Source organism: Leucopleurus acutus (assembly GCF_964270905.1).
Source record: "Leucopleurus acutus genome assembly, chromosome: 9".
NCBI classification, from domain to species: domain Eukaryota; kingdom Metazoa; phylum Chordata; class Mammalia; order Artiodactyla; family Delphinidae; genus Leucopleurus; species Leucopleurus acutus.
Window position 1 is genome coordinate 58,010,434 of NC_139144.1, and position 22,910 is coordinate 58,033,343.

At 42.1% G+C, this 22,910-nt stretch overlaps 1 protein-coding gene and 1 pseudogene across 2 annotated transcripts in view; one reads left to right on the top strand and one right to left on the bottom strand.

The window, feature by feature from the left end:
- The window catches only part of GSDME (gasdermin E), a 59,654-nt gene extending 37,134 nt beyond the window's left edge, over window positions 1-22,520 (bottom strand). Inside the window, exons 1-2 of the mRNA XM_082845883.1 lie at window positions 22,296-22,520; window positions 11,099-11,291 (exon numbers count right to left, since the gene is read on the bottom strand). Of these exons, the coding sequence (XP_082702009.1) occupies window positions 11,099-11,291; window positions 22,296-22,506 (404 nt within the window). The 5' untranslated portion in view covers window positions 22,507-22,520. The remainder of the gene's footprint in view (window positions 1-11,098; window positions 11,292-22,295) is intronic.
- On the top strand, window positions 173-707 carry LOC309966001 (telomerase RNA component interacting RNase-like; annotated as a pseudogene). The gene has a single exon. The product of its transcript is annotated as a telomerase RNA component interacting RNase-like (transcript).
- Window positions 22,521-22,910: the final 390 nt, after the last annotated feature.

Sequence of the window (22,910 nt, forward strand, 5' to 3'; positions counted from 1 at the left end):
AGAAAACAGTCCAAGTCCAGGAAGCGCAAGATCCCAGGCAATATAAACCCAGGAATGAAAATGCCGAGACACCTAGTAATCAGACGCATTGCCTAGGACGAGGCAAGTCGGGCTCCAAGCGCAGGGCCGGAGTGGCCTCCCCAGAGTCCTTTGCACGGCACCTGGCGACAAAATGGCTGCCCGAGGGAGATGGGTGGAGCCTCCGGGCCAGGAGGCACCAGGTCCCACAGGCGGCAGTGGCAGCGAGAGCCGATGGGCTGAGTCAGGGCCCAGGATGTCACCCAAGAGTGGGGATGATGAAGTGTCGGGCAGAGGTTTGAGCCCAGTGTCGGACGGTGCGAACTCGTTCACCAACAGCAGCAGCTTCCTGGAGCTGTTCAACTGAAAGACTGAAGAGGAGCAGCGGCAGTGGCGGGAGGAGCCGCCCCCAGGCCCACAGCGACCCGACCAGCCAGCCACTGCCGCCACCACAGGTCCTGGGGATCTGAAGAGGAAGGGCAGCCCAGGCCCCACGCTCAGCTTCACGGGCAAGCGCACAGGTGGGAACAAACTAGCCCTGAAGACAGGAACAGCAGCCAAGAAGACGACGGAGAATGAGGTACTAGCAAGTAAAGGTGATGCGTGGGCGAAGTACATGGCAGAGGTGAAAAATTATAAAGCCCCACCAGTGCAGAGATGATGATGAAACTCGGCCCCTGATGAAATGACCCCCCTCCCTGCCTGGCCAAGGCCTGGGACTCTCTGAGATGTACATAACTATTTAATGCAGCAGCAGCAGCACAGCAGCCTTTTTCCCCCAAGGACTTATATACGGAAAGAAACCGAGATGCTTCCCACAGCTGTGGATGATTTTCCAGGACTCTTTTTTACCTTGAGCACTTGCCTCCTGAGACTTCATAGAACAGTGGTCTACTGTCCCCTCTCTTCCCATCTCCTCCCTCTTTCTGATTCTTTCTCTCTTCCTCTTCTCACCCTCCCCTCCTTTTAGCCATAACTTCTGGGAAGTAAAGAACTTGACTTAGTGCTGGTAAAAAAAAAAAAAAAAAAGAGAGAGAGATACATAGTAATCAAACTGACAAAAATTAAAGACAAAGAGAAAATATTAAAAGAAACAAGGGAAAAGCAACAAATAACATACAAGGGAACTCCCATAAGGTTATCAGCTGATTTTTCAGCACAAACTCTGCAGGCAAGAAGGGAGTGGTACGATATATTCAAAGTGATGAAAGGGAAGAAACTACAACCAAGAAGACTCTACCCAGCAAAGCTCTCATTCAGATTTGATGGAGAAATCAAAAGCTTTACAGACAAGCAAAAGCTAAGAGAATTCAGCACCACCAAACCAGCTTTACAACAAATGCTAGAGGAACTTCTCTGGGCAGGAAACACAAGAGAAGGAAAAGACCTACAATAACAAACCCAAAACAATTAAGAAAATGGTCATAGGAACATACATATCAATAATTACCTTAAATGTGAATGGATTAAATGCTCCAACCAAAAGACACAGGCTTGCTGAATGGATACAAAAACAAGACTCATATATATGCTGTCTACAAGAGACCCACTTCAGACCTAGGGACACATACAGACTGAAAGGAGGTGATGGCAAAAGATATTCCATGCAAATGGAAAACAAGAGAAAGCTGGAGCAGCAATTCTCATATCAGACAAAACAGACTTTAAAATAAAGACTATTACAAGACACAAAGAAGGAAACTACATAATGATCAAGGGATCAACCCAAGAAGAAGATATAACAATTGTAAATATATATGAACCCAACATAGGAGCACCTCAATACATAAGCCAAATGCTAACAGCCATAAAAGGGGAAATCAACAGGTGTCAAAGTGAGGGACTTTAACACTTACACCAATGGACAGATCATCCAGACAGAAGATCAATCAGGAAACAGGCCTTAAATGACACATTACACCAGATGGACTTAACTGATATTTATAGAGCATTCCATCCAAAATCAGCAGTATACACTTTCTTCTCAAGTACACATGGAACATTCTCCAGGACAGATCACATCTTGGGCCACAAATCAAGCTTCGGTAAATTTAAGATTACTGAAATCAGATCAAGCTCTTTTCTGACCATAACACTATGAGACTAGATATCAATTACAGGAAAAAAACCGTGAAAAATACAAACACATGGAGGCTAAACAATGTTACTGAACAACCAATGTATCACTGAAGAAATCAAAGAGGAAATCAAAAAATACCTAGAGACAAATGACAACGAAAGCACATCGATCCAAAACGGATGGGATGCAGCAAAAGTAGTCCTAAGAGGGAAGTTCATAGCAGTACAATCTTACCTCAGGAAACAAGAAAAATAAACAACCTAAACTTACACCTAAAGCAACTACACAAAGAAGAACAAACAAAACCCAAAGTTAGTAGAAGGAAAGAAATCCGAAAGATCAAAGCATAAATAAATTGAGACAAAGAAAACAATACAAAAGATCAATGAAACTAAAAGCCGGTTCTTTGAAAAGATAAATAAAATTGATAAACCTTTAGGCAGACTCATCAAGAAAAAAAAAAGAGAGGGCTCAATTCAATAAAATTAGAAATGAAAAAGGAGGGACTTCCCTGGTGGCACCATGGTTAAGAATCCACCTGCCAATGCAGGGAACAAGGGTTCAATCCCTGATCCAGGAAGATCCCACATGCCGTGGAGCAACCAAGCCCATGCATCACAACTACTGAGCCTGTGCTCTAGAGCCCATGAGCCACAACTATTGAGCCTGTGTGCCACAACTACTGAAGCCCATGCACCCTAGAGCCTGTGAGCCACAACTACTGAGCCCACACACTGCAACAACTGATGCCTGCATGCTCCAGGGCCCACATGCTGCAACTACTGAAGCCCGTGTTCCTAGAGCCCATGTTATGCAACAAGAGAAGCCACCACAATGAGAAACCCACACACCACAACGAAGAGTAGCCCCCGCTTGCCACAACTAGAGAAAGCCAGTGGGCAGCAACAAAGACCCAAAGCAGCCAAAACAAAAAAAGAAAGAAAGAAGAAAAAGAAATGATAAAGGTTCTCCTTTATCATCACAGCATGCACCACAGAAATACAAAGGATCATAAGAGACTACTACAAGCAACTATACGCCAATAAAATGGACAACCGAGAAGAAATGGAAAATTCTTAGAAAAGCAAAACCTTCCAAGACTGAAATAGGAAGAAATACAAAATATGAACAGATAAATTACAAGTACTGAAACCGAAACTGTGATTTAAAAACTTCCAACAAACAAAAGTCCAGGACCAGATGGCTTCACAGGTGAATTCTATCAAACATTTAGAGAAGAGTTAACACCTATCTTTCTGAAACTCTTCCAAAAAACTGTAGAGGAAGGAACATGCCCAGGCTCATTCTATGAGGCCAGCATCACCCTGATACCAAAACAAAAGCTACCACACAAAAAGATAATTACAGAACAATATCACTAATGAGCACAGACTAAAAAATTCTCAAAATACTAGCAAGCCAAATCCAACAATACATTAAAAGGATCATACACCATGATCAAGTGGGATTTAGCCTAGGGATGCAAGGATTCTTCAATATAGGCAAATGAATCAATGTGATACACCATATTAACAAATTAAAGAATAAAAACCACATGATCATCTCAATGGATACAGAAAAAGCTTTTGACAAAATTCAACACCCATTTACAATAAAAACCTCCAGAAAGTGAGTATAGAGGGAACCTAGCTTGACATAATAAAGGCCATATATGACAAACCCACAGCAAAGATCATTCTCAATGGTGAAGAGCTGAAAGCTTTCTCTAAGATCAGGAACAAGACAAGGATGTCCACTCCCGCCACTTCTATTCAACAAAGTTTTGGAAGTCCTAGTCACAGGAATCAGAGAAGAAAAATAAATAAAAGGGATCCAAACTGGAAAGGAAGAAGTAAAACTGTCACTGTTTGCAGATGACGTGATGCTATACACAGAAAATCCTAAAGATGCTACCAGAAAACTAGTAGAGCTCATCAATGAATTCAGTAAAGTTGCAGGATACAAAATTAATGCACAGAAATCTGTTGTACTTGTATCACTAATACTGAAAGATCAGAAAAAGAAATTAAGGAAACAATCTCACTGACCATCACATCAAAAAGAATAAAATACCTAGGAATAAATTTACCTAAGGAGGCAAAAGACCTGTGCTCAGAAAACTATAAGACACCAATAAAAGAAATCAAAGATGACACATTTGAAAAGATATACCATTTTCTTGGACTGGAAGAATCAATACTGTCAAAATGACTATACCACCCAAGGCAATCTACAGATTCAATGCAAGCCCCATCAAATTACCAATGGCATTTTTCACAGAACTAGAACAAAAAGTTTTAAAATTTGTATGGAGACACAAAAGACCCCGAATAGCCAAAGCAATCTTGAGAAAGAAAAACAGAGCTGGAGGAATCAGGCTCCCTGACTTCAGACTATAGTATAACGATACAGTCATCAAAACAGTATGGTACTGGCAGAAAAACAAATATAGATCAATGGAACAGGATAGAAAGTCCAGAGATAAACCCATGCACCTATGGTCAACTAATCCATGATAAAGGAGGCAAGAACATACAATGGAAAAAAAGACAGTCTCTGCAATAAGTGATGCTGAGAAAACTGGACAACTACATGTAAAAGAATGCAATTAGAACACTCCTTAACATCATACACAAAAATAAACTCAAGGGCTTCCCTGGTGGCAGTGGTTGAGAGTCCACCTGTCAATGCAGGGGACACGGGTTTGTACCCTGGTCCGGGAAGATCCCACATGCCGCGGAGCAGCTGGGCCCGTGAGCCATGGCCGCCAAGCCTGCACGTCCAGAGCCTGTGCTCCGCAACAGGAGAGCCCAAACAGTGAGATGCCCGCATACTGCAGAAATAAATAAATAAATAAAATTTAAAAATAAACTCAAAATGGATTAAAGACCTAAATGTAAGGCTGAATGCTATAAAACTCTTAGAGGGAAACATAGGCAGAACACTCTTTGACATAAATCACATCAATGTCTTTTTTGATCCGTCTCCTACAGTAATGGAAATAAACACAAAAATAAACAAATGGGACCTAATTAAACTCAAAAGCTTTTGCACAGCAAAGGAATCTATAAACAAAATGAAAATACAACCCTCAGAATGGGAGAAAATATTTGCAAATGAAGCGACCGACAAGGGATTAATCTCCAAAATATACAAACAGCTCATGCAGTTCAACATTAAAAAAACAACACAATAAAAAAATGGGGAGAAAACCTAAATAGACCTTTCTCCGAAGAAGACATACAGATGGCGAAGAGGCACATGAAAAGATGCTCAACGTCACTAATTATTAAAGAAATTCAAATTAAAGCTACAAAGAGGTACCACCTCACAACAGTCTGAATAGCCATCATCAAAAAGACTACAAAAAATAAATGCTGGAGGGGGTGTGGAGAAAAGAGAACCCTCCGGGCTTCCCTGGTGGCGCAGCGGTTGAGAGTCCGCCTGCTGATGCAGGGGATGCGAGTTTGTGCCCCAGTCCAGGAGGATCCCACGTGCCACGGAGCAGCTGGGCCCGTGAGCCATGGCCACTGAGCCTGCGCGTCTGGAGCCTGTGCTCCGCAACGGGAGAGATCACAACGGTGAGAGGCCCACGTACCGCAAAAAAAAAAAAAAAAAAAAAAAAAAGATTAAAAGAGAACCCTCCTACACTATTGGTGGGAAGGTAAATTGGTAAAACCACTGTGGAGAACAGTATGGAGGTTCCTTAAAAACTAAAAGTAGAACTACTATATGATCCAGCAATCCATTCCTGGGCACATATCCAGAGAAAGCCATAATTCGAAAAGATATATGCACCCCAATGTTCATTGCAGCACTACTGGCGATAGCCAAGACATGGAAGCAACCTAAATGTCCATCAACAGAGGAATGGATAAAGAAGATGTGGTATATATATATATATATATATATATATACACATATACATACACACACACATACACATAATGGAATATTACCCAGCCATAAAAAAAGAACAAAATAATGCCATTTACAGCAACATGGATGCAACTAGAGATTATCATACTAAGTAAAGTAAGTCAGAGAAAGACAAGTATATGATGTTGCTTATATACGGAAGCCAGAAATAATGATACAAATGAACTTATTTACAAAACAGAAACAGACTCACAGACTTAGAAAACAAACTTATAGTTACCAAAGAGGAAGGGGGCGGGGGATAAACTGGGAGTTCAGGATTGACATATACATACCACTGTATTTAAAATAGATAATCAACAAGGACCACTGTATAGCAAAGGGAACTCTACTCAATATTCTGTAATAATCTAAATGGAAAAGAATTTGAAAAAGAATAGATTTTTGTATATATATAAGTGAATCATTTTGTTGTACACCTGAAACTAACACAACATTGTAAATCCACTATACTCCAATACAAAATAAAAATTTTTTAAAAGACGGTGCCAGCACTGAATTGAGCGCAAAGGTAAACAGAATCATTTCAAACTATCTGCTGGGAACTTCCCTGGTGGCGCAGTGGTTAAGAGTCCGCCTGCCAACGCAGGGGACACGGGTTTGAGCCCTGGTCTGGGAAGATCCCACATGCCGCGGAGCAACTAAGCCCGTGCGCCACAACTACCGAGCCTGCACTCTAGAGCCTGCGAGCCGCAACTACTGAGCCCACCGGCCACAACTACTGAAGCCCATGCACCTAGAGTCCGTGCTCTGCAACAAGAGAAGACACCACAATGAGAAGCCCGTGCACCGCAACAAACAGTAGCCCCCGCTTGCCGCAACTAGAGAAAGCCCACGTGCAGCAACAAACACCCAACGCAGCCAAAAATAAATAAATAAAATAAATACATTTTTAAAAAAGACAAAACATCTGCTGGCCACAGGGAAAGATATCAAGTAGAAAAGACCAGTTCCAACTTTGCTGCATGGTTTTTTTTCTCAAGAAAGAGATAGGCCCCCAAATCCGTCCCCTCAAAATACTCCTAAATAAAGAGTTGACAGCACACTGAAACTTCACTCAGGAGAGCTACTGCAGTAATGTTAGAGGTCACATGTGGGCCATAACCAACAGGAGCATTTAACATTTTTTCTTGTGTGTAAAACTTGTACAATTTGTAAATATTTAGATATAGTAAGACTTTGCGGGGGTAATTTTAAAATACTTCAAATAATTATGAAGGTTCATCATTGCCATACCATTGCTTGCATGATATATTAGTTTCATATAATTTTTAAGTTAGAATTCTTAATGAAGAACCGAACTTCTAATTATCATGTATTCATAGAAAAACGGAATCTTTTCTTGACCACAATTTGCCTTACAATGAACCAAAGAATGAAAGTGGGATCTGCCTGTACCACAACCCACCCCCCCTTAACCCCTGAACAGTCAGGAAAGCACAAAATGGCACCGTCTCTGGAAATCAGCTGAAACCAAGGCCCTGAACTCAAGGGGAAGGAACTGATGTGCGCACTCGGAGTCCACTCACTTCTACATTGAGCCCAGAGAAAACCCTCAAAGATCCTCTAGTCCAACTATTCCACCTAAACCTGGCAGGGACAGAAGCGACCTACCGTGTCTGCATTAGTTATTTTCCATGAGTAAACTTCCTCAAACACTAGGAGATTAGGAGCAATAATCAGTGGCAGAGATGGGGAGGGTATGGCGGTTATAAAGCACTGACAAATGGCAGCTGACAGTGGAAGACAAGGTGGAAAAACTAAAGAGTTTGTCTCAGAATACTACTGGATCTAAGGGATAAAACAGGAACCTGAGTCATTATGGAAAGGTCTTAGCCTGTTTTCCATCAAGAATGTTTTAAGATAAACATAGAGCTCTCATGCAAAGGGGTCATGTCCAGGTATCTGGAAAGTTAAGTCCTGTGGTCCCATGGATTGCCTTCATGCTCAACAATGCTACATAACTGTTGTATATGAACGCACCTGTTTTTTCAAGGACAGATGAAGTTTGTTTTTGAGATGTGCATACGTCTCACTGACAATAAAACAAATACTCTGAATTCCAAGGGCTAAAATAACTTGTATACAGATGACAACTTATCTAAATGACCTGAAATAAAAATGATGGCAGATAAGCCCTCGAGAAAGACAGTACTTCAGCATTACCAATCACCACCCCCAAGGCTACACACGTGTCAAACAGCCAGCCTTATCAATCTGATGATGTTGTGGGAGTCCAAAAACAGGTAGACCATGTAGATTAGAATTTATTATTCCAGGGTGAAGTAACAAGAATGTTAGCTTTACATGATCTCCATCCTATGGTCAAGTCTTCCTCCTCTTCTCTCCCCTGTTGCTCAACTTTACCTCTTAGCAACAAAACAAGGAAGCAGTGATTCTGTGATAAGATACCTCTTCCATTTCTAGACTTTAAATTTGTTCTTTACCACGTTCCTGGTGTTGCCCCTACCCCTCTTCCCCTACCCAGGCCATCCTTTCCCAATCACCTGTAGAAAGAACAGAATGTCCAAACTCTCCCCAAGTGATCTCATGCCCTCGTGTGGGCACCTCCAGGTGGGCAGACCAGCTATTCACATGTACTTGTTCAGGACAGTGCCTGGAACACTGTACACCCCCTAGGTACCCTCACTGGGGACCCAGATTCATGCCTCTGCCTTTATATCTCCTGCTATAATTTTAACTATTTTTATCTCAGCCAATTCCTTTGCTTCACAGTCACTTCAAGAATCACGTAGAGGAAAGAACAGGAGTTTTGGAGCCAGAAAATCCTGGGATGAATCCCAGCTGCAGCACCCAAATTGAGTTCCGAGACTGAGAACAAGTCACTTCCTTCCCTGAGCCTTAAATCCTCAAACCTAAAAAGAGACGGCTGTGCAGAGTAAATGAGATGACGTCTATAAAGTGCTTGGCACACAGGAGGTACTCAGCACATGCATATCTCCTTCCCCTCCCTCTCTCCCCCTTATAACTGCTGGCCCTAGCATCTTTCTCTGAGACTACTTCTTCCCATCTCTACTCACTGACTCCTCCCCATATGCTTCCTATTGGCACTATCTTCTACACCTGAATCACGAAGAGTGTTTGAGAAACCTATAACGGGAAACGTGATTACAGAGCATTGCCAAACTGTGGTTTTTCAAATAGAAATAACAAGACTGCAGAATAGGATTACACTCTAGAGGGCTGTCTAAAGACTGAGGGAACAGCCAGCCCTCCTGCCCCTCTTCCCCCTTATTTGCGAGACTTAGCAAATAAAAATATAAGACTTCCAGTTAAATTTCATTTTCAGACAAACAACAAATATCTTTCCAGTGTTGTAGTAGAGAAGGAAAATGCCTCTCTAGCAAAGAAGAGCGGTAGAGAAAAGATAATTAAGGTCATGACTATCAGAGAAAGAGGTGGCTGTCCCTTCCACCTGGTATCACCACAGAGAGCTTAAAGTTCTCTGACCGAGAAAGGGAATTCCTGCCTGAGTCCTAACTCAGTCGAGTCCTGGAGTTCTAGAAAGTGCCAGGAGGCAACAGTCAAATAGCCACCATGGTCTTTCAACTCCATTAAGCATCAGCTTAGCGGACAGGTGAATGGGTTTTGAAGACTTCAGTTGCCCAAGCATGCTCGATATCTGTCCAAAACCCACCCACCAAATGCTTGATACATGAGTTTTATGGTATTTTTTACTCATTAATTTTTAAAGATTATTTCATTCAGTGAGCAAACCTATTTTATATTTCATATAATCCTAAGAACATTGGAAAAGAGGAGATAAGCTACCTATACTTAACACAAGTGAGTTTTCTCTTAATTTATTTGGGTTGACATTTTCCATTTTAAAAGAAAAAGGGTGATACAATTACACATGAAAATGCACCTATGTTACTGTACAAGGGGAAATATCATCTCTTGTCAGGATTACTACAATAACCTCTCAGTTGGATGCCCAGCTCCCACCCATCCAGTCTCTCCTCAGCCCAGCGGCCAGAAGGATCCTTCTAACACGTAAGTCAGATCCTGTCACTTCCCTTCTTAGAATCTTCCAGTGGCTTCCCACCTCACTCCGAGGACGAGTTAGTCTTTCCAGTGGCCTGCAAGGTCCTACGGGACCTGCTACTGTTCCTTTACGCCCTCTGACCTCACCTGCCCTTGCCCTATTTACTCAGCCCCAATCACACCACCTCTGCCTACAGCCTTCTTGCCCAGGACACTCCTATGCTCGCTCCCATCCCCAGCTTCAGGTCTTTGCTCTGATGCCATCTTCTCCAGGATGCTTTCTCTGGCCACCTTTTCAAATCAGCCCCCATTCCTGGCATGTTCTATCCCCCATCTCTGCTACATTTTTCTCCATTCCAGAGAGTACCATCAACCTACTATATATTTCACTTAGTTGCATGTTTTGTGCCTCTCCCCCACTAGAATATAGGGCAGAAATGTTGGCATTCTATTCACTGCAGCATCCCCAGCATGTAGAACAGTATGTGGTACATCGTAGGCACTCAGCAAAATTACTTATGGAATGTTGAATAAACATAAGGTAAAAATAATGAGGTATTATCATTTTACTGGGGTAAAATGTATTTACTGACATCTAAACAATGAATAAACGTGGGGTTTTAAGACTTCAGAGTTAAAAACCAGCTCTTCCCCTGAAGCCCCCCACACCTGCTTTCTCCTTTTCCTCATCAGAAAATCATAAAGAGCCAGGGCAGAAGGGGGATTTTTCTACTTCTGATATTAATATTCAGAAACGTAGGACAGAGCGTTCTCACTGTTGGTATTTTATAAATCGTATGATTTCCTTAAAGTACACATTTGTCTGAAGTAACATCCTTTTAAAATGCTTCCCAAGTCTCCCCTCTCAGGCTAAGAACAGTCAACGTCCAGACTAAAGGATGCACTGCTCATCAAGTTTCAGCACATGGGCATTCGGTAACGTTTGCTGATTGGCCAAGATCCCAATGTCACCCTTCTAGCCAACGTCCCACAGAACGACCTTTCAATGAGAGACATGTCAAAGTCCAAAATACCAAGCAGAATTCCCATTACCTCTCCTGGGCAACTCCAATGAGCTGCTGCAAGTCCACCTCCTGCTTCCTCAGGGTTCCAAACGAGGACTGACTCTCCACGAGGCCTTTGCCACCAATGTTCAGCTTGACCTTCCCCAGTGCCGTCTCCAGGGTCCCACTCACATGGTTTTCAAACTTGCCCTCGTATTTCACAAAGTCCGACTCCACGACCACTACAGTGAATGAGACATGCAGAGGAATCTAATGACAAAACGGCCACCTCTGTGCCTCAGGTCACCTAGCTTTCCAATCCTGCAGAAACCAGTGGGAAACATGAGGTCTGCAAGCAGAATGGAAAGCCGGTGGCCGCGCTGCATGTACGGGCAAAAGAACCTGGGTGCTAAGAGCGTGGCATGCACTGGTGGCCAGGGACTCTACTGGGCACTTTTTTGTTTTTTCATCTTTCAATTCCAATATACACACATATAGACAAGTGCACAAAAAGTATCTATAGAGTTTCATGAATAATTTTAAAGCAAACATCTGTTTAACTACTAACCAGGTAAAGAAATAGGACATGTTAAATATGTACTTTTCCAGGATGAAGGGACTAGATGAGGATGACACCAAAGCACAGAGAAGATAGCAGCCCATCACTCTGCCCAGGGAGCGGCCTGCCTGATTCAGTATCTTGCAGGTCAGACGCCTGAACCGGTCCTCGGGCATCCTCCCTTCTCACTGGTGGCCTTGGAGAACACTGCCCTGGCCTTCATTACCATCTCCATTGAAACAGTTCTCCCCATATTTACCTGTTTATATCTGACCTCCACCCAGTCTTTCAATTCCTTATCAAGCAATTCCTTATCTCTGTGTTCCTGATAAAGTCAGTGGGCATGCCCTTCCTCCCTGCTTCAAACACCATCTTGGAACACACAAGCTCCAGACTCTCCATTCTTCTTTCCTGGCTTCCCAGACACTGAGAAAGATGCCACCACCCAGCTGCTGTCCCAGCTTCAATCCACTCACCTGGTCATACCAGGCGATGGCTAGCAGATTGCCTTCAGGATCTGCCCTTTTTTGTCTGAACACTAAAGATAAACATCTGATGATCTCAGACTTGAACTGCTAGCCTTCACATGTCTCCAGATTTCTACTGTTCTCATTTTTAATTAAACCAAATACTACCATAAAAATGGTCTCAGTCACCATCATTCAGGAAGGTTACACTGAGAGGCTCTCAGGAACTTCATACTCGGCCCTTTCCATTTTCTTGATCCAAGGCTCTCCTGGGCTCCTGGCGGCACTTCATAAGGGATTCAAATCCGACTGGAGTCTGAAACGTTTCTTTCCATCCAGCCACTGCCCCCAACACCTGTATTTCTTTCACCCCAGGCAACAAAACCTATACCTCAACCAGGGTTAATGAGAATTAATCACCATTCATTACCTGTGAAATTTACCAAGTAGAGAATCATCTCCATGAAAAATAAGAAGCTTAGGAAAATGCCCCCAAGTCACAGCCTTCTCCTAGTCACATCTTGAGAACACAAACACTCTGGGAAATGCTTTCGGAAGCAGCATATAGCAGCTGTTAAGAGCTCAAGATTTTATCACTAGTCTAATATACCTAGCTGGGAGACCTTGGGTAACATCCATCACCCTGAACCTCAGGTTTGTCATATGTAATTTGGAGATAATTAATAATACCTACCTGATGGGTTCTACTGGAAGTTGATGTATACAGAGCCTGGCACATAGCAAGTGCTCAATCTATCCATTGGGTTTAGGCCAAAGCAACATCATTTCCTGATAAACAGGACAGTCCTAGATTGTATAAAGTACTACACAGACAGAAATTCTACCCTTTGATCCCTGTTCTGGCCCCAATCAGGCTTATTACCATTCCTGAAAACTCTGACCCCAAAACTGGATCCCACAGCAGGTAAGGACAATCAAGACTGTCTGTGTACTGCAAAATGCCACACTAGGCACACCTCCAAACCAGACGTCATTTGTGCACACGTCTGCATCGAGTTATCCACTGCTGCAGGTGGAAGGGAAAAGTGAGGAAGCCAACAGGCCATGGGTAGGACAACCAAGTCACCACCCTCCAACCTCCGCACCCCGGGCAACATAACACTCCAGTGTGGTTGCCAGGGCCAAGAATAACGAAGGTGAGGCATCATGAATCTGCTCAGAAGACAAAGTAGTGGGTGGGCACCTCTCATCACAGCCCTAACAGCAACAGGACACAGAACCAGGCACGAGCTCTGGCCTCAGATGATGAGCATATGTGGGACTTCCTAATCTGCAGGGACTGCAACCGGCCTGACCCATCTAACAACAGCTCTCAGGACACCACGGAAGAAGCACCTAACAGCACAGAGCGGTGAAATTCCACTTACTCAGGGGTCCATGGTCTGTTCTGTGAATTTTTTTTTCTCTTGCCTTTCCTTATATTTAGTTATTACACTACTCAGTAAGGGTTCTACCAGACATCCAGGGGGAAAACATGACATAAAATTAGTATCAATTCACTTGCCCATTGTTTGACAGCTCTGATAATGAGCCTGGCTGAAGAAAGTATTGGCTAGAATGCTGAGCTGGAAGAAAGGACATTATTTGTCAACTCAAATTACCTCCTCTATCACTTTTTCCCTTTAAGGGAGATGCAATCACAAAATTAGAGAACTTTAGGGCTGAAAGAAGACTCAAACATCATCTAGTCCAATAATTAAGAGCTGATGGTGCTTTCATATATCACCACGTTCCAAAAAGCAGTGTAGGAATAAGTACCAAGAGTCTTCGAAAAGTTCCCAACCTCTGGTCCAGTAATTCTATCTTTAAGAATCTATGCCACCCCAATGTTCACAGCAGCATTATTTACAATTGCCAAGATATGGAAGCAACCTAGGTGTCCATCAACAGAAGAATGGATAAGGAAGATGTGGTATACACACACACACACACACACACACACACACACACACACACAATGGAATACTACACAGCCGTAGAAAAGAATGAAATTTTGCCATTTGCAACAACATGGATGGACTTGGAGGGTATTATGCCAAGTGAAATAAATCAGAGAAAGACACTGTATGTTATCACTAACATGTACAATCTAAAAAAATAAAACTAGTGCCAATAATAAAAAAGAAACAGACTCACAGATATAGAGAACAAACTAGTGGTTACCAAAGGGGAGAGGGAAGTGGGGGAGGGGTAAGATGGGGGTAGAGGATTAAGAAGTACAAACTGCTATGTATAAAATAAATAAGCTACAAGAATATATTACACAGCACAGAGAATATAGCCAATATTTTCTAATAACTATAAATGGAGTATTATCTATAAAAATTTTGCATCACTATATTGTACACCTGAAACTAATATAATATTGTAAATCAACTATATCTCAGTAAGAAAAAAGGGAGACCTTCAAGATGGCAGAGGAGTGAGACGTGGAGATCACCTTCCTCCCCACAATGACATCAAAAATACATCTACACATAGAACAACTCCTACAGAACACCTACTGAACGCTGGCAGAAGACCTCAGACTTCCCAGAAGGCAAGAAACTCCCCACGTACCTGTGTAAGGCAAAAAAAAAAAAAAAAAGGAAAAACAGAGACAAAAGAATAGGGACGGGACCTGCACCAGTGGGAGGGAGCTGTGAAGGAGGAAAGGTTTCCACACACTAGGGAGCCCCTTCCCTGGCAGGGATGGGGGTCGGGCAGGGGTAATTTTCAGAGCCACAGAGCACAGCACAGCAATAGGGGTGCAGAGAGCAAAGCGGAGCGATCCCCCACACAGAGGACTGGTGCTGACCAGCACCCACCAGCCTGAGAGGCTTGTCTGCTCAACCACCAGGGCAGGTGGGGGCCGGGAGCTGAGGCTTGGGTTTCAGAGGCCAGACCCCAGGGAGAGGACTGGGGTTGGCTGCGTGAAGACAGCCTAAGGGGACTAGTGTGCCACAGCTAGCCGGGATGGAATCCAAGAAAAAGTCTGGACCTGCCAGAGGCGAGACCTTTGTTTCAGGATGCGCGAGGAGAGGGGATCCCTTCCCAGCGTGCCCACAGAAGGCAGAGCACCGCCTGAAAGAGCTCCAGAGACAGGCACGAGACACGACTATCAGCTTGCACCCCAGAGACGGGCATAAACTGCTAACGCTGCTGCCGCTGCCACCAAGAATTCTGTGTGCAAGTGCGGGTCACTATCCACATCCCCCAGGAGCCTGTGCAGCCCGCCAATGCCAGGGTTCCATGATCCAGGGACAACTTCCCCAGAAGAACACACGGCGCGCCTCAGGCTGTTGCAACGTCATGCCGACCTCTGCCGCCAGAGGCTCACCTCGCATTCCAATTCTGACAACCAAACCCCTCCCTCCCCTGCCCTGAGTGAGCAAGAGAGCCCTAATCAGCTGCTGCTTTAACCCCCTTCTGTAAGGGTGAGTAACAGACTCCTGAGGGTGACCTACACACAGAGGCGAAGCCAAAACCAACACTGAACCCCAGGAGCTGTGAGAACAGAGGAGGGGAAATTTCTCCATGCAGCCTCAGGAGCAGCAGATTAAATCCCCACAATCAACTTGATAAACCCTGCATCTGAAGAATACCTGAATAGAAATGAATGTTCCCAAAACTGAGGCGGTGGACTTTGGGAGCAACCCTAGACGTGGGGTTTGCTCTCTGCATCTGATTTGTTTCTAGTTTTATGTTTATCTTAGTTTAGTATTTAGTGCTTATTATCATTGGTGGATATATTCATTGGTTTGGTTACTCTCTTCCTTTTTTTTAATATATATATATTTTTCTCCTTTTTCTCTTTTTGTGAGTGTGTAGGTATATGCTTCTTTGTGTGATTTTGTCTGTATAAGTTTGCTTTTACCATTTGTCCTAGGATTCTGTCCATTTTTTAGTTTTTGCTTTTTGGGGATTTTTCTTTCTTCCTTTTCTTCTGAGCCGTGTGGCTAACAGGGTCTTGGTGCTCCAGCCAGATGTTGAGCCTGAGCCTCCACGGTGGGAGGGCCGAGTCCAGGACATTGGACCACCAGAAACCTCCTGGCCACACATAATATCAATTGGCGAGAGGCCTCCCAGAGATCTCCATCTCAACACTAAGACCCAGCTCCACCCAACAGCCAGCAAGGTCCAATGCTGGATGCCCCACGCCAAACAACTAGCAAGACAGAAACACAACCCCACCCATTAGCAGAGAGGCTGCCTAAAGTCATACTAAGTTCACAGACACTCCAAAACACACCACCGGATGCAGCCCTGCCCACCAGAAGGACAAGATCCAGCCCCGCCCACCAGAACACAGGCACTAGTCCCCTTCACCAGGAAGCCTACACAAGCCACTGAACCAACCTCACCCTGTGGGGGCAGACAGCAAAAATAATGGGAACTACAAACCTGCAGCCTGCGAAAAGGAGACCCCAAGCACAAAGTTAAACAAAATGAGAAAACAGAGAAATATGCAGCAGATAAAGGAGCAAGGTAAAAACCCACCAGACAAAACAAATGAAGAGGAACTATGCAGTCTACCTGAAAAAGAATTCAGAGTAATGTTAGTAAAGATGATCCAAAATCTTGGAAATAGAATGGAGAAAATACAAGAAACGTTTAACAAGGACCGAGAAGAACTAAAGAGCAAACAAACAGTGATGAACAACACAATAAATGAAATTAAAAATACTCTAGAAGGAGTAAATAGGAGAATAACTGACGCAGAAGAATGGATAAGTGAAATGGAAGATCAAAGAGTGGAAATAACTGCCTCAGAGAAGAATAAAGAAAAAAGAATGAAAAGAACTGAGGACAGTCTCAGAGACCTCTGGACAACAAGAAACACACCAACATTCTAATTATAGGGGTCCCAGAAGAGGAAGAGAAAATGAAAGGGTGTGAGAAAACATTTGAAGAGATTATACTTGAAAACTTCCCTAACGTGGGAAAGGAAATAGTCAAGTTCAGGAAGTGCAGAGAGTCCCATAGAGGATAAATCAAAGGAGAAACAGGCCAAGACATGTATTAATCAAACTACCAAAAATTAAATTCAAAGAAAAAATATTAAAAGCAGCATGGGAAAAGCAACAAATAAAATACAAGGGAATCCCCATAAGGTTAATAGCTGATCTTTCAGCAGAAACTCTGCAAGCCAGAAGGGAGTGGCAGGACATAGTTAAAGTGATGAAAGGGAAAAACTTACAACAAAGATTACCCAGAAAGGATCTCATTCACATTCAATGGAGAAATTAAAACCTTTATAAACGAGCAAAAGCTAAGAGAATTCAGCACCACCAAACCAGCTTTACAACATATGCTAAAGGAACTTCTCTAGGCAGGAAACACAAGAGAAGGAAAAGACCTACAATAACAAACCCAAAACAATTAAGAAAATGGTAAGAGGAACATGCATATTGATAATTACCTTAAATGTGAATGGATTAAATGCTCCAATCAAAAGACACAGGCTTGCTGAATGGATACAAAAACAAGACCCAGATATATGCTGCCTACAAGAGACCCACTTCAGACCTATGGACACATACAGACTGAAAGTGAGGGGATGGAAAAAGATATTCCATGCAAACGGAAATCAAAAGAAAGCTGGAGTAGCAATACTCATAACAGATAAAATAGACTTTAACATAAAGAATGTTACAAGAGACAAGGAAGGACACTACATAATGATCAAGGGATCAATCCAAGAAGAAGATATAACAATTATAAATATATATGCACTCAACATAGAAGAATCTCAATACACAAGGCAACTGCTAACAGCTACAAAAGAGGAAATCGACAGTAACACAATAATAGTGCAGGAATTTAACACCTCACGTACAACAATGGACAGATCATCAAGCAATAAATTAATAAGGAAACACAAGCTTTAAATGACAAAATAGACCAGATAATTTAATTGATATTTATAGAACATTCAATCCAAAACAAGCAGATTATACTTTCTTCTCAAGTGTGCACGGAACATTCTCTAGGATAGATCATATCTTGGGTCACACATCAAGCCTCAGTAAATTTAAGAAAATTGAAGTCATATCAAGCATCTTTTCTGACCACAGCGCTATGAGATTAGAAATCAATTACAGGCGAAAAAACGTAAAAAACACAAACACATGGAGGCTAAACAATACGTTACTAAATAACCAAGAGATCACTGAAGAAATCAAAGAGGAAATCAAAAAATACCTAGAGGCAAATGACAATGAAAACACGACAATCCAAAACCTATGGAATGCAGCAAAAGCAGTGCTAAGAGGGAAGTTTATAGCTATACAAGCCTACCTCCAGAAACAAATATCTCAAATTCACAATCTAACTTTACACCTAAAGGAACTAGAGAAAGAAGAACAAACAAAACCCAGAGTTAGCAGAAGGAAAGAAATCATAAAGATCAGAGCGAAAATAAATGAAATAGAAACAAAGAAAACAATAGCAAAGATAAATAAAACTAAAAGCTGGTTCTTTGAGAAGATAAACAAAATTGATAAACCATTAGCCAGACACAACAAGAAAAAGAGGGAGAGGACTCAAATCCATAAAATTAGAAATGAAAAAGGAGCAGTTACAACAGACACTGCAGAAGTACAAAGCATCCTAAGAGACTACTACAAGCAACTGTATGCCAATAAAATGGACAACCTGAAGAAATGGACAAATTCTTAGAAAGGTATAACCTTCCAAGACTGAACCAGGAAGAAATAGAAAATATGAACAGACCACTCATAAGTAATGAAATTGAAAATGTGATTAAAAATCTTCCAACTAACAAAAGTCCAGGACTAGATGGCTTCACAGGTGAATTCTATCAAACATTTAGAGAACAGCTAACACCCAACCTCTCAAACTCTTCCAAAAACTTGCAGAGGAAGGAAGACTCCTAAACTCATTCTATGAGGCCACCATCACCCTGATACCAAAACCAGACAAAGATACTACCAAAAAAGAAAACTACAGGCCAATGTCACTGATGAATATAGATGCAAAAATCCTCAACAAAATACTAGCAACAGAATCCAACAACACATTAAAAGGATCATACACCATGATCAAGTGGGATTTATCCCAGGGATGCAAGGATTCTTCAATATACGCAAATCAATCAATGTGATACACTATATTAACAAATTGAAAAATGAAAACCATATGATCGGGCTTCCCTGGTGGCACAGTGGTTAAGAGTCTGCCTGCCGATGCAGGGGACACGGGTTCGTGCCGAAGTCCGGGAAGATCCCAAATGCCGTGGAGCAGCTAGGCCCGTGAGCCATGGCCACTGAGCCTGCGCGTCCAGAGCCTGTGCTCTGCAACGGGAGAGGCCACAACAGTGAGAGGCCTGCGTACCGCAAATAAATAAATAAGTAAATAAATAAACCATATGATCATCTCAATAGATGCAGAAAAAGCTTTTGAAATATTTCAACACCCATTTATGATTAAAAAACTCTCCAGAAAGTGGGCATAGAGGGAACCTACCTCAACATAATAAAGGCCATATATAACAAACCCAGAGCAAACATCATTCTCAATGGTGAAAAACTGAAAGCATTTCCTCTAAGATCGGGAACAAGACAAGGATGTCCACTCTCACCACTATTATAAAACACAGTTTTGGAAGTCCTAGCCACGGCACTCAGACAAGAAAAAGAAATAAAAGGAATACATATTGGAAAAGAAGAAGTAAAACTGTCACTGTTTGCAGATGCCATGATACTATACATAGAGGATCCTAAAGATGCCACCAGAAAACTACTAGAGCTAATCAATGAATTTGGTAAAGTTGCAGGATACAAAATTAATGCACAGAAATCTCTTGCATTCCTATACACTAATGATGAAAAATATGAAAGAGAAATTAAGGAAACACTCCCATTTACCATTGCAACAAAAAGAATAAAATACCTACGAATAAACACACCTGGGGAAACAAAAGACCTGTATGCAGATAACTATAAGACACTGATGAAAGAAATAAAAGATGATACCAACAGATGGACAGATATACCATGTTCCTGGATTGGAAGAATATTATGAAAATCACTATACTACTCAAAGCAATCTACAGATTCAATGCAATCCCTATCAAATTACCAATGGCAGTTTTTACGGAACTAGAACAAATCACGTCAAAATGTGTATGGATACACAAAAGACCCCGAATAGCCAAAGCAGTCTTGAAGAAAAAAAACGGAGCTGGAGGAACCAGACTCCCTGACTTCAGACTATACTACAAAGCTACAGTAATCAAGACAATATGGTACTGGCACAAGAAAAGAAACACAGATCAATGCAACAAGATAGAAAGCCCAGAGATAAACCCACACACCTTTGGTCAACTAATCTATGACAAACGAGGCAAAGATACACAATGGAGAAAAGACAGTCTCTTCAATAAGTGGTGCTGGGAAAACTGGACAGCTACATGTAAAAGAATGAAATTAGACCACTCCCTAACACCATACACAAAAATAAACTCAAAATGGATTAGAAACCTAAATGTAAGACAGGGCACTATACAACTCTTAGAGGAAAACATAGGTAGAACACTGTTTGACATAAATCACAGCAAGATCTTTTTTGATCCACCTCCTAGAGTAATGGAAATAAAAACAAAAACAAAGAAATGGGACCTAATGAAACTTAAAAGCTTTTGCACAGCAAAGGAAACCATAAACAAGATGAAAAGACAACCCTTAGAATGGGAGAGAATATTCGCAAATGAAGCAACGGACAAAGGATTAATCTCCAAAATATATAAACAGCTCGTGCAGCTCAATATTAAAAAAAAAAACCACCTAATCAAAAAATGGGCAGAAGACCTAAATAAACATTTTTCCAAAGAAGACATACAGATGACCAAGATGCACATGAAAAGCTGCTCAACATCACTAATTATTTGAGAAATGCAAATCAAAACTACAATGAGGTATCACCTTACACCAGTTAGAATGGGCATCATCAGAAAATCTACAAACAACAAATGCTGGAGAGAGTGTGGAGAAAAGGGAACCCTCTTGCACTGTTGGTGGGAATGTAAATTGATACAGCCACTATGGAGAACAGTATGGAAGTTCCTTAGAAAACTAAAAATAGAATTACCATATGATCCAGCAATCCTACTACTGGGCATATACCCGGAGAAAACCATAATTCAAAAAGACACATGCGGGCCTCCCTGGTGGCACAGTGGTTGAGAGTCCGCCTGCCGATGCAGGGGACGCGGGTTCGTGCCCTGGTCCAGGAAGATCCCACATGCCATGGAGCAGCTGGGCCTGTGAGCCATGGCCGCTGAGCCTGTGCATCCGGAGCCTGTGCTCCGCAACGGGAGAGGCCACAACAGTGAGAGGCCCGCGTACCGCAAATAAATAAATAAATAAATAAATGAGGAGTATATAAAAATTATATGTAATATGTTTCCAATTTTGTTTATAAAAATTAGATGCAGAGAAAGAAAAGATACAATCCAAGTGTTAATGGGAATTAACACTTGATGGAGGAATTTTTGTTGATTTGTTTTCTTGCCTTTCTATATTTTATACATGTTCCTCTGTAATAATGAGTCAAACTCCCCATTTTTGATGCTTAATGTTTCAAGCCCACCCCCACCCCCTTTTCTTTCTGTTACACATCTGGGCAGTAGGGTAAGAACCCCTAGGTGGTCCCTCCATTGGCACCGGCAGGAAATTGAAAAGTTGTAAGCCCCAGCCTACGTGCAGAACCCTCACCACACCTCATATTCATTAGAGAAACTGAGCCCATCTCTTATCCGCTCCTTCTCTCTAGCTATTTTTGGACCAGCCTTGGGAACCTGCCATGCTGTCCCCAGAAAAGCTTCGTTATGTGAGTAATAAAACTTTTCGCACCCTCCTGATGGATACGTGGCATCATCAACCTCAACACCAAACCAAATTTGGGGAAGTAAAACCAACCCACTCATGCTGAGGGGCCACAACATCTACAAATGAGCATGTTGTACTTTTATACCAAAACTGCAATATTATTTCTTAAATATTAAGCTATAACTTTTCATGTCAGGCCTGCAGAATTTTCTCATTTTACGGAAGGATACGTTTTTAAAACAGTAGGCAAAGAAACAGGAGAACTGATTATAAGGTATTGCCTTACAGTCACTCAAGACAACACGTGTCTAAAAGAAGAATCATCTCCTGTTCTGGAACTAATTGTACAATATAACCAAAGAAACATACCTGGACTCAGAAACTGGTCTTCTGTGAGTACATCTCCCAGGGTGACAGATAAAAACTGGTATTTGGGTCTCTGCCAGCACCACAATCTCTTTTTTTTGGTCACCAGACTTAGAAGTTGTAATTTATCAGAGTCATTCAAATTTGATACTGTGATCAGGTTACCTCCAGCATCAACTTCTCTAAGAAAATTCCTTGTTGCTTTGGCAAACATTTTGAGAGCTCCAGATTACCTGAAAAAAAATATACAGGAAGTTGTTATTTCGTGACTTTTTTCTAAAATTACCTTATTTCTCCCTAGTATCAATCAGTATACATGAAAGAATACCTTCTCCTTAGAGAAGCCTCTAGTTTGAGTTCAGTTGATGTCTAAAAAATCAAATTGAAATACTGAAAGAGAATATGTATATAAATCAGGATAGGCTAGGTTATGCCTCCAAATCTCGGTGGTGTATAACCAGTGAGGTTTATTTAGTGCTCACGCTACACGTCCAAACCAGGACAGGAAGGCTTTGCTCCTCGTAGCCATTCAGGGATCCAGGCTGAAGGGGCAGCCGCCATCTTGAATATCATGTCATCAGCCAACAGGAAAGAGAGTTCTGAAAAGTCTCACACCAG